Genomic DNA, 12,888 nt, shown 5'->3' on the forward strand with positions numbered 1-12,888 from the left:
GGAGAGCTCAGCGATGGGAAGAAATGTGATGGTGTTTATTCCAGTCTGTTTTCTGTTGGTGAATGGAAGAATCTTCACTTTAGCTCCCTTCAGGATCTTAGCTTTGTCGAGTGCCTTCAACCACACCCTGTTGATAGCTGCTCTCATCTGTGGATCTGCCAATGGTGGTGCCGGAGAGGTGATTTTGATCCAACCCATTGAATGAAAGGGAGTGTTTCCGTGAATAGAAACAATTTTTAAATCTATATTGTCCCCAACAAATTAAGTGACTGCATTGCTTGTTTCCCCAACCTCCATGGAGACCACCTTGTCACTCCATATTTTACTTTCACTAGCTGTCTTAACTGATAGATGCTCAAGTGCATTATCAACCTCAACTTCATCATCTGTCTGATCATCAGTTTCTTCAACAATGGTATCAAGAGCGCCAGAAGTATCAGAGAAGCCATCTCTGCTCCTGTCATTGATGAAGCAGTATTTGTAGTTCTGTGTCTCTGAGTAAGACTCAGTATATCCCAGCTGGTGTAACTTGTTGAGCATCCATTTTGACCCAAATCTATGATCCAGTTGTATGGCAAGCCCCATCTGGTATGGCATAACTCCTGACCGAGGCCGAGAGGCCTTTATAAAGTTTTGCCCCCAAACAGCTACTCTTTCATCTGTCTTCACTATCAGTTTCAAGAACATCTGAAGGCTCTCAGGAACAAGTGCCAGCTGACTATGGATATCAGTCTTGCTCTGTGCAGTGGGGTATGACTTTGGATCTAGATCAATCATGGCAATGTCGTTGCATATGAATTTTAGTACAGTCTTTATGATCTTAGTCTTCTCATCTCCAAGCTCAAGATTAGCATGATGCTCTCGCAGAATGTTGCTAGTGTTATCTTTGAGGCAGAGCACAGCTGCCCTTCTCTCCTGTGATGTGAAATACAATGTGTCATGGTATTTCGCTTCGAGTTTCTTCTTTAGACATTTCTTTGAATAAGAGAGGCTCTTATCTGGTGACTGATCAAACTGTTGCAGCTTTTCATGGACTTGATCAAGTGTCATCACCCCATGCTCAAGTTCTGAGTCTAACCATTCACAGAATTCATTAAAAACAGCCTCTCGCTCCTCATCAATTTTCTTCTGTACTCTCTTCCTCTGTCCTCTATCTTCAATCTCAGAGTAATGACTACCTGTCTCAAAAAAAACTTTGCAGCGCAAATGATACAGAGTTTCCTCTGCCACCAAGTCATTGATCCCTTCCAGGCGTCCAACGACTCCAGTGCTCCAATCGTCCCCACGACTCTGTGCTGTCTTCAGCAAGCTTTTCTTTAGTCTATCTGCAGTCAAATTATCCGGCACTTTATATCTCTTTCTGGCAGCCTCTGGGTTATTTATGTAGAGATGGGCGGGTTGGTTGCAAAGAATGCATACATTCTTGTACAGAAGCTGAATGGGCTGAGAACTTGTAGAACTGCACTGAACTCTAAGCAAGTGCGTCTTCTCTTCATCTTTGCTGACTCTTTCTCTCCTTTTGATGCATGAGCTGACTTTGTGGTGACCTCGACAAACTTGTTGTACAAATAATTTTTGCACTTTATGTGGTACCTGAGTCTTCCTACATTTTGAGCCTCTTTCATAAACTCCAATATCATAGCATTTCCAACTGCTTCTGCATGTTCCATAAAAGTAGAGTAGCCTTTAGGAGTTGCCTATGTGAGCCTCTGAGCTGGCGTCCCCGGGCCTTCACAGATGAAGCAATTGAGCATACTGCTAGACTATAATGTCCTACAAAGTAAAAAATGGTAGAATATAATTTATATTATATTAAATATTAAATATTACGTAGTAAAGTATTTTTGTGACAATAAAGACAACTCTGTCATGTGCAGGAATAACTTCAATCTAATATATTCTATTGAAGAGGAAAACAGGAGATCAGCTTTACAGTAACATTAGCAAAAATCCTCTCTTGGAAAATACACCGCTGTAACCTAGCTATATAGCTAATGGGGGAGTCAGCAGGCATTCAAGAAAATAAAATGGTGCAGTTTGCCATCAGATGCAGTTTGGAGTGTCTAATACACACATAAGAGTTGGCTAACTGACCATGTTATTTACAGTTACCCAGCTAACAAGGCCTAGCCAAGTGGGAGTTAACGTTAGATAGCTAACCATGTTATTTACTGTTAGCCAACTAAGTGAGCTAGGTTGCCAACTTTTATGTTACTTGCATAGTATCAATGTAGTGACATGAATTATTTCAAGTTGTTAAAAAAGGATGTACAATACTTACATATCAGACAGAAAAAGTAGTGCACATCGAAGACTGTTGCAAATGGCTTCAGCATGTCTAGCACTAGCTACTAACTACATTAGACCGTTGCTAAGCAGACTGTTGCTAGGGACGCCACTCTGATCCACCCTGACAATTGTTACTCAGACATTGACACATGAGGCGTGTGGCAGAGTGAATCAGTATTATGCAAGATTCTAAAATAAACGAATAACGCTACTTTTCAAATTCAAATGTCTGTTTTTCCACTAAGGAGCAGTTTTGGTGAAAAACTAATGCTGCCCTGACAATTATTACCTTTCCATGAGGCTATTGCTTTAGACAAATAGAAAAAAGATTACATTTTTCATGGTGTTAACTGTGTTATTTTTATTTTTTATTGTTTTGGGGGAGGCGGGGGGGTTTGGAACCCTTTATTTGTGAATAATAGCTGAAAATGCAATGAGTGGGAAAAGTGGGGGTGGCTGTTTTTGCACTGAGTGGTTTTGGTGAAAAACTAATGCTTGCAATCAACTCAGAATCATGAAAAAACCCTAGTTTGACCCCTCACAAGTTACTTAAAGCCAAATTTAACATTTTCGATTTTTCAAAAATCGGTTACAGGTACCCAAACTTTGAGCAATTTTTAACGGGAGATGAATTTCAACATTTTAAGACATGATATTACACACCTTCCTAAACACAATTGTGAAGACATTTCTTGGTAAGGATTTAGTTCCCAGATTGGTCAAATATATGCTAAAATTCCCTTACCAACCATAAATAAACAGATCGAAAAAAAAGTTGTTTTTATTTATTTCTCTCTTATTTACCACGGTAGCTGTGTGTGCGTGTGTGTTTGTGTTTAACTGTGTTTGCATGTGCGTGTGTACACTCTGCTGTCTGACAGGCGCTGTGACGTTTCACTACAGCCCCGCCGCACCAACAGTGCATTCTGGGTCCAACCCAAGATGGCTGCGCCCTTGCAGAAGTGCTGAAGAAGTGCCTCTCCGGAGAAACTGTCGGGATTACGTGGGATTTCCGCGAGCACCGTCGAGCCAAATCAGCTCCGAGGGTCGCTGGCTTGTAGAAGGAGACAGCAGGAGCCCAGTCGTCGATAAGAACGACCGGGGCTTCGCGTGGCTGTGGCAGACTGTCCGTGTGAAGATGGGCCTCGTCTCCAGCCCCTTCCCATAGCGAAGAGCCGTGGGGAGAGGAGCCGCGGATTCCCCTGCAAACACGCACCCGTCCAGCTCGGCTTTGACGGGTTTGACATTCTGTACCGGCTGTGGACGCTGCCCTACAACTTTCTCACCAGGATTGTTTGTGCCACAGTGTCCGTCATCGTCCGGAGGCGTAGAGGTTCCTCAGCCCGGGTAGATAACCCCACAGCACCGAGGTCTGCATCTACACGCTTCGCTACCGCCATTTCCACACATCTGCTCTCAGTCACATGGCCCCGTGTTCAGGTTGTTTCTAACATGACTGGAGGAAGCTCCTTTATCAACGCTCACTCCTCACGCAGTTCTGACAGCTAGCTGCATGGGAGCTGTCAAATGAGCCACGCTAGCTGAGCTAAGTAGGCTAGCTGACCGGTGTGTGTGTTTGTGTGTGTTAGCGGGGGAGGCAGCTGTGGTGTTGACACAGGCAGAGTTGGGTGAACGTCTACACACGCACACACACAGCTCCTCAACTGTGGCTTCAGCCTGTGTTCACATGACCTCATGTGTGTGGGGCTTCTGGTGGTGTTGTGGTTTTCATCCCAGCAAGAGATTCACTACACATGACCCACAGCCACCATCCCATAAACCAAGGGATTTAATTTAATGTTGACGGTCATAAAGGTTAACTCAGCAGCTATTGAGTTTTCCTAAACTCTCCCTTCACTAGTTGGTCGGTGCTCAGTTTTCAAATGAAAGATCTGCCTGCAGCATCACAGTATTTGAGGGTTCTTAAATATTAATGCAACTTTTTTTATACTCCTGCAATTAGGATACTGCAACCTATTAATAGTCCTTACCACTGAGGATAAGAAATGTATTTTAAAAGAAGTCCTCAAATGTTGAGGAATGTCACAACACAAGCATTCAAAGAAAAACTCTGTTTGCATAAACTAAAGTTTAGATTGAACTCAGGAACTGTATGATCAAAGAATGAATGAATAAGATTATCAAGAGTCTGACCATAAACTGTGCCCTCATTCTCACATCCGTCCATTTGTCAATCTGTCAATCTGTCCCATCCCCACTCAACTCAGTTAAGTTGATATAAATTCATTCAATATTTATACACCGCTTATCCTTTAAGGGTTGCAGGGGAGCTGCAGCCAATCCCAGCTGACATTGGATAAAGTCGGCGTACACCTTTTCTCTCTATTGGATTATTGTAGCTCCATAGTTTACACTATCAACATTCTTTTTACTTGGAAAGATTTGTCGTATCAACTCCAGAAGAGCCGACGTGTTTGCAACAACCGCTTACGGATGACTCTGCTTCGAGAAATGTGTGACTGCATAGTTTAACCACTGCCACACTGCCGACATTGAGTCATCTTCTGGCAGCAGCTCCTCATGCACCATGCTGCTAGCTCACGTTGAATTGTTTTTCAAATAAGTAATGGATGAAGAGAAACATGATAATCGGCCAATGACCACAGATATGTCATAGAGTAGAATTTAATACTATTGGCTTGTGAATGTATCGTGGATCCACATTATTCGGGTGAACAAAGTGTAAATGTCATAATAACAATCCATGATTTTATTGACCGGTCATCTTGTTACTCATGCTGATGAAGGGAAAATGACATGAAATATCTCATCATAGTGCTGTTTAAAATACAGAATCAACACAAATCTTTCACCTGTAACATCTTAACAAACCTAAATAGTAACTTGATCGGGCTGATCTGAGTTTGCTGATGACAGATTTTGACCTTAAGGGGAAACTCGGCTATTTTCATGGTGAAATAAGAGAACCAGCCACAGCTATGATCATGTACTAGTTGGACCACACTGAAATCACAGAAATCACAGAAATCAGTTAAATCTTTTTTTGTTTCCACTAACGTAACCGCTTCCCCTGCAGGGCCCTGATGAAAATGGACTCAGACTTGCTTCATTCCCCAGCGGTTGGCCTCGCTGATGAAGAGGAGGCCGACATGAATGACTGGAAGCTTCCCTTGGCCTTCATGAAGAAACGCCACTCGGAGAAGATCGAGGGCTCCAAGGCGTTAGCGCAGAGCTGGAGGATGAAGGACAGGGTAAGTTCTCTGCTCATGTGCGTCAGGGTGCTCCTTTGTGCCGAGATGGGGCTTGAGGTTGTAAGGGCTTCACCCTCTGTCATTCTGTAGCCAAGCGTAAACTGTGTAAACTCATTCACTTTTAGGTACAATGCGGACAGTAGACAGGTTTGATAGTTATGCAGTAGGCACATTTTCATTGTCATATAGCTCTGAACTCATGTTCATTTTCATGGGAAGAACTAATTGCAGAGTAAGCCAAGGAAATGTTATCATGACAGAACTGATGCTATATATCGCAGGGGATGTTTTATTTATAATTTTTAACTGAAGAATTGTTAGAAAAGCATGGTTTGGAATTTTAAAGACACAATGAAATTCTGTATTTTTTATTTAATGTATTGTTAGAGCTGCAGTTACACAGTAAGATGGCATTATGATAGACACTAGGCTACTCTATTATGTCACAGCTGTTTCCCAATATTTTGCAGTCTTTATGCTAAGCTAAGTTAGCTGGCTCTAGCTTGGAGTGCAAACATGCAAGTGGTTCCAGACTTCTCATATAACTCTTTGGAAGAAAACAGAAGAAGTGGTTTTGTTGAAGTTGGCACTTTCAGCTGAGACAGCGTGGAAAGTTAACAGAGGTTGTCCGTTATTAAGCATAGCTTCTATTGGGGCTCTTAAGGAAAGGTCGGTGATTAGTATTGGCCTGGCCATTATACCAGATCTAAAAATTTCAATCCACAAAAGACACAAATTAAATGCACCAGTGCTACACACAATGCTTCCAGAGGACATCAGTCTTTATACAGCCAGGACAAATTTCCGGCAAATTACTGGCTACCCTCGTGTTTATTATAGTACCAATTCATTTTATACTGCTGGAGGCTAGCCATGCTGCGCTTTGACAGGAGAAACTCAAAGCTTTCCCTCATGAATGGCCACAGTGCATTTCAGCTCTCATAAAGCTGTCGTTTCGTCCACTGCAGTGTTACCGACCTGATTATTTGCCCCGTGGCTATGATGGCCAGTGTCATGTAGTCATACATAACCCTGACAAAGTCAGCACCTATTGCAGAAATTCACCCAAATAAAAGTTGAACACCTCGCTGCTGTTAGGACATCAGAAGAATTACGCCGCAGCGGCTACTGATGTGTGGCGCTGCAGGGAAACGGTGAATGAGAGGACATCATTAAACGTGAGGCAGCTATTGATTTGAAAGAGGTGATAGGGCTCGGCTGGTGTGGGCATACCTGTCAGAAAGTTGAGCTAACTCACTGTAACATTTTATATTTTTCATCAGACCATTTTTAAAGCCAGAGACCGTCATTTGTACGTTTGTAAGAAGAATATGTCCTTTCACATTTCTGCTTCCAGGGAGCTGGCATTAAAGAGAGCTTTCTGTGTTTCATGCAGTAAGAATTTGGCTTCAATGTGCTTGGGTTTAAATCCATCATTTAAAATGGCAGTAATTGAAAAATGATGGATTTTAATCCGTTTTTTTCTGCAGCTTCATGCATTTTTCTCTACAGTAGTTTATGGCTGATCACACACACAGCGCTTGCCTTCTAATTGTGTCAGCTGATTTAAGCTGATGGACAGTATCTGTAGCAGTTAAGATATTGAGCGAATCGAAATGCAAAGCTTTAATCCTGGAGAGAGTGCGAGGCTTAGAGCCGACCGTAAATTATGCTTGGCACTGTGGGAAATCAGAGGTCCTGCTCTTGGAGATTTGGAGACACACATGCACATGTACATGCACACTCACATCAGTATGAAGACATGAGCAGAGAGAAAGGCTGTTCAGTTACAAGGCTCATTGGTCAAACTGGGGTGTTTATTCTCCTTTTGGGTAATGAAAGCTATTAAATTGTGTATATGTGTGTTTTCGTTTTTTTTTCTGCTTGAGGCATGATTTTGTGTGTTGCCACACCTGCCAAGTGGAATAATGACGACAGTTTTCAGATACACTGTACAGATGCCTGTATTATTCTACTGTAAATTTCAAGATCTAGGCTTCTTAAGAGTGGATCTGTCTGGTGAATTAAAAGCTGCCTGTAGAGGAGAAAATGTAGGACTATATTCTTTTACAGTAATGTTAATTTAAGTAAAAAGATAAAATCTGAAGATGGGGCAAGTATTGTGTTTCTTTCCCTCGACTGTCAGTTTGATAGGGACTACATGAATGGAATTAGGTCTTTGATATCTCCGCATGAGTTTGAGATCAAGATCTAAAAAGATTCAAATTAGTTTTAATGAGCTGATGCCACGACTTACTCTTCTCTGTTGATTATCACTCCCAGTGAACACGGAACATGACGTGTCAGTGTGTTGATAACGAGCACACTTGAACCTGGACCTGATGAGATGAGTCATTGCAGCATAGGCTTCGTCGTTGATCGTTTATTCTGAGTGTGATAGCTAACACACATCAGCTGAAATCCTCAAAGTCTGTAACAAAAGCAAAAACAGGAATTGGACGGTAATACTCTCGATGTGACTTATATAAATATTTAATTACACTGTTGAATAATACATACTGCATTGTAATTGTAGACTGCTTTATTTTGTGTTTTGATTGAGAGAATGAGAGACGGTTGGAACCCCTGTGTAGTTTGGACATGTCCACAAGCCTCATCTTGGTCTTGTTCAGTTGAAGGCGTTTGCAGATAGGGAGAATAAGGATTTAGTGAAATGGTGGAATTCTAAGCATTGTAACGCTTTACCTTGTAAAGTATCATAGTACATATAATGCTGTTTTATTACATTATGAGGGCTTATAGCATCGGAAAGAGGCAATACGCTCATTCGAAAACAGAAAACAACTATCAGGGCCATTCCAGGCATATTTCAGTCGATCAAATCGGCTAAAATAACTCGGATCATTCATAATCAGATCAATTCAAGATTTTTTTTGTCCTCTTCACACTGCGGCATTTTCCCGCTGCGTACGCCAGTGAAAATTAGCCTGTGAAAGTGAAATATTAATTAGGCACAGCAGTGACTGACCCTGAGTTCACACACTGAGGTTGGAAGGATGCACAGGTTCACTACGCTCTGACGATAATAATTATTAGAAGAGCTGGATAAAAACTCCCTTTTTATTTGGCCCTGCAGGGCGTCACTCTCACCAGTTAAAAAGACAAACGTCTCTTACCAATTACTGCAAATTCTGTCAGTAAGTTAATGATGTGCCTAAATTAGAGCTGACAGGTATTGGCTTGTATTCCCTGTGTTCGGCTGCCATTATGTGTCAAAGATACAGTAGTTTGCGAGGAGGGGGGGGGGGGGACCTCCACTCCGTAACACCACTGTAAAACCACAAACGGATTTAGGTTAATTTATGAGATTAATTTAGACATGATCTTTTTAAAATACGACCTTCCATTTTGGAATCAAGAGACGCTCATAAAAAATACGGTATGTGAGATTAACTAGCCGGCAGCTGTATTATGTCAGTGTGTCAGTTACATTACCATCTAAGTGAGGTAAATTATGTTCAGAAACAAACTCAGTGTCAGTGGATACCTGATATTAAAAGACTTGAATCAGATTGGGACATCACCAATGCTTGTTGAAATAGTCAGAGCAAAGTGTTTAGTAACTCTCATTTGCTGTTTAAATCAGAAGTACCTAAAATCTATAACAGTCCAACATTGTTAGACAGACAAACTGTCTCTGACCGTGCATGCACAGGAACATGTCTGTCCCCAGTTATTATTCTTCACAATCTTCTGGAGCTGTAAGCTGTGCGACGTCAGAGTTGCTTGACTCAAGCGTGATGCAAACTGAATGCCCAGCCCTCAGCTTCTTTAACAAACCCTTGTCACATGCAAGTGCACAGAACGTCATCGTAAAGACTGATTTGTTATAGTTGTGTGACAATAAGGTTAGAGTAAATCCTTGGAGATGACGCACAGTTCTTTCCCTGGGAGGAGGGTTGAATTCATACACCAGATCCCCAGTTGAGACACTTTGATACAGTGCTGAGTCAACGCTCATTCTCAGTATGCTTTAATCAGTGAAGAAATTGACACAGATTAAGAAATGCACAGAGTTGATATATCTCTATGGTGTAAATCACACATGAGTCATAACTCATGAGGCACCATGGCTTGTTTCTTTCCTTACCTAGGCATAGAATGCAGGGAAAGTATTCGATTCAGCATGAGGCATCTTAAGGTCCAGTAACTGTGACCTGTGTCCTGACATATATCCTTACATCATCTTCTATGGGTCAAACATGGCAGTATTGATGAATGTCAGATGTATGGACATGACCAATAATGTGTGCATAGATTGTCAATGCCAAATCTCATTAACAAAGGTAATATGGTATCTTCCAGTATGAGCAATGTGTCTGTTTCAATGCTCTCATGCAAAATCCTGCTACTCTGCTAAAGATTTAGAAGACAGCATCCCCTCCAAGCCATTGAGGTTATGTTTTCACCAGGGTTGGATGTGGAAAGCCGGTGTCAATCAGGCACTGATTCCTACTGATTTGTTGGTTGGTATTTTTGGTTGTTTACCCATTAACGTTGGTTTCAGAACTTGATCAGGGGGCAGATCCAAGAACCTTTTTTTACATTCTTTAACATTGTTAGCTAGGGTGTTTTTCAACATTCCCTTCCATTTACACGTTTCCTCCGAAAGTAATCCATCTTGTTCCACTTTAAGGAACAAAAATCTAGGAAATTTGTTGCAGTTTGACTGAATTTAAAGGGACTGCTGGGCTCTGGTGGAGGTTTGCGCTCTTCTAGTTTGATTTGCTTTTCCCCATTCTCGTGTTGGATTGTAAAATTGGATGTTTGTGTGTTGTTACATGAAAATATTAATAAACTTATTATCTCAAAGTGCCTCACAACATAGAAATTACACACATGAAAATAGACTAAATTAAAATTGAAGAAGGAAAGAATGCAAATCATGGTTGAAGTGCAGTGCAAAGTGGATACCAGCCAACCCTCTTTTTATGACACAAGTAAATAAATAGAACTATAATATAATATTTTTATCATAATATCATTATTTTGGAATAAGTGGGGCTGCCTGATGACATATTTCTTGTTTCTTGCACCTTTCTGGACAGCTACACATGTACACACACTCGCACACACACCGAAACGAACGACCCATTTAAAATGGTCCCATATTTGTTTTCACACATGCGCTGCCTGCTGTGTGTTTTCACTTAGGAGTAATGAAATCAATAAGTCGTCAATACCCAAGCACATTGTAATAATGTGGAAATGAGACAGCTGGTCTGTGCTGCTTTATCTTCTGCATCATTAGTTGTATTCAATCAATGTTCTCCGCTCATTAGGCAGCACATAGACTTTCAGCCAGGCAAGCTTGAAAACTAAACATGTTTATAAATATCCATGATAGGTATTTGTATACATCTCTTGAATTATGGCGGTGATCTCACCATACAGTTAACATATGGGAAATGCCGTTCAAAGCGATGTACGTTCAAAGTTCCCACCCTGTTGATGTGTCCTTGAGATAGATAAATACTCCACAAAGCCATAGATAATGACACATCATACAGATTAGACTGTGCACGTGTCACATGCTGCATTTTTATACACTTCTGGAGCTCCAAGAAATTTCTTGCATCTACACAAAGAATGTTTTTATTGAGCTCATTAGTTGCAAGGATACAACTCTTTCTCAGTAAACAGCATCTTTTATTTCCTTTCCTGCATCATTGTCATTAGTGGAAGGATAATGCCGGTGGTTTTTATTGGTATTCGAGATTAATGAGCAGTAGCACTCCTTCTAGTCTCATAAACACGGATGTAGGGACATCAAGGAGAAATCTATGCGTGTTTTTCTAGCTTGTAGGAGGTGCTGAATGTGGCTGTACATTGTCCCAACAGACCACCAGTATCGCAGTCTTGTGCTTTTATTTAGGATGAACAGTACAGTCTGTACAATGTCTTAGCAGAGTTATTCTTTATCTTTTCAAATGCTATTAAATCTAAATTTATTTTTCATGAGTAAAGGGAGTAGAAGTGGCTCATAACCTCTGCAGTTGTATTAATCCATGACTGCATTAGAGTGAAAGTGCAGCGTCACCTTGAGCATAGGGGAGATGTTAAAATGTTTAACAGGGCAACGGTTCGGCTGATCATTGACATCATTCTCTGTATTTTAATATATCTAACTCATGCATGTGTGTAAAAAAGGGGCAGAGGGTTGCTGGAGAAATGTTCCTACCTGATTATATAAAGATTACTTATGCAGACAGAGGACAAATATTGTATACAGTACAGTATTTCTCAAGAATGTCCTCAGTGCCAGCTTGTGCACCTACTGTATCTGCTATTATCAGTGGGTCCCAGACACATCCAATGGTTCTTCACATGGGACCTTGACAGCAGTTTTCATGTTCTCCTTTTTCTTTTCTCGTACACAAGCATAAACCTAGGCAGCTGAAGTTTACGTCAAAGCATTTAAGTGTTAAACTTTCCAAACACGAATATTTGATAATCGTACACAGAGTTTTCAGAGCCGCCCCCCCCCCCCCCTACAGCTACTCTTGTCACTTTTGGCACAACAGCATAAATGCATTTGTCAGGAAGGAATTTACCCATTTGTACAATTCATTGTGTTTGTAACAAAGGCCATGGAGAAAAGCTCATTCTAAAGGAAGAGACTGTACCGTTTAGCCCAAATTATGAGCACGGCCGTTTTACTAAGGCCTTTGTAAAAAGCTGTGTTTGGCTCTTTGGCAAGAAATGTTTGCCATGTATTTTATATATATATATTTTTTAGATATATCTAAAATTTTTTAGATATATCTAAAAAATATATCTAAAAAAGCAGAGTTGTGTATGTGACTTGCTCTAAAAACTTTAAGTCACATACACAACTCTGCTTAAGTGTCCATATCATGACCTGTTGCTACATGACCGTATGAGATCAATGGTCTCCACCATTTTAATAACCTTTATTTATTGCTGGCCTAACACTTGTAATAAATAGGGGCCATTGATCGTCGCATTGACCAGAGCTGCGAGGCTGTATTGGAGTTTCAAAAGGGCGCGGAGGGAAAAGACTGGGAAGTCCCCTGGAGTCCTGTGCTGCTATTAATGAGAGGAGGACGGCAACCAATTACGTGCATAGGCCAAAACAGGGAGATGCACGCACACATGCTAACTCGTCACCATGACTTCATAGGACAATACAATGACTTGCATTCGAATCCTGATTACTCACTGTAACTTAAACGTTCCTAACCATAACTTTAATACACATCTTCTCCTTTAAATCTTGCTTACTTTTTGTCCTCTTAATGAAGACAACTCCACATAGGGGTTGTGTGTACGCACTCAAAGATGTAAATTGAATATTTATCCTCCTTCCCGTTTGCTTTTCTGA

The 12,888-nt window shown here is 41.0% G+C and overlaps 1 protein-coding gene across 5 annotated transcripts in view; it reads left to right on the forward strand.

Annotated features, from left to right (window-relative positions):
- Positions 1–3,231: 3,231 nt before the first annotated feature.
- The window catches only part of rptor (regulatory associated protein of MTOR, complex 1), a 153,745-nt gene continuing 144,088 nt past the window's right edge, over positions 3,232–12,888 (forward strand). For 4 of the 5 annotated variants that reach the window (XM_053418971.1, XM_053418975.1, XM_053418973.1 and 1 more), the window contains exons 1-2: positions 3,232–3,659; positions 5,348–5,522. In XM_053418971.1, the coding sequence (XP_053274946.1) occupies positions 5,355–5,522 (168 nt within the window). In that variant the 5' untranslated portion in view covers positions 3,232–3,659; positions 5,348–5,354. The remainder of the gene's footprint in view (positions 3,660–5,347; positions 5,523–12,888) is intronic. The other variant, XM_053418972.1, reaches the window with a different exon arrangement.

The sequence above is a fragment of the Pleuronectes platessa genome, chromosome 3 (assembly GCF_947347685.1).
Source record: "Pleuronectes platessa chromosome 3, fPlePla1.1, whole genome shotgun sequence".
In the NCBI taxonomy this organism is placed as follows: Eukaryota; Metazoa; Chordata; class Actinopteri; order Pleuronectiformes; family Pleuronectidae; genus Pleuronectes; species Pleuronectes platessa.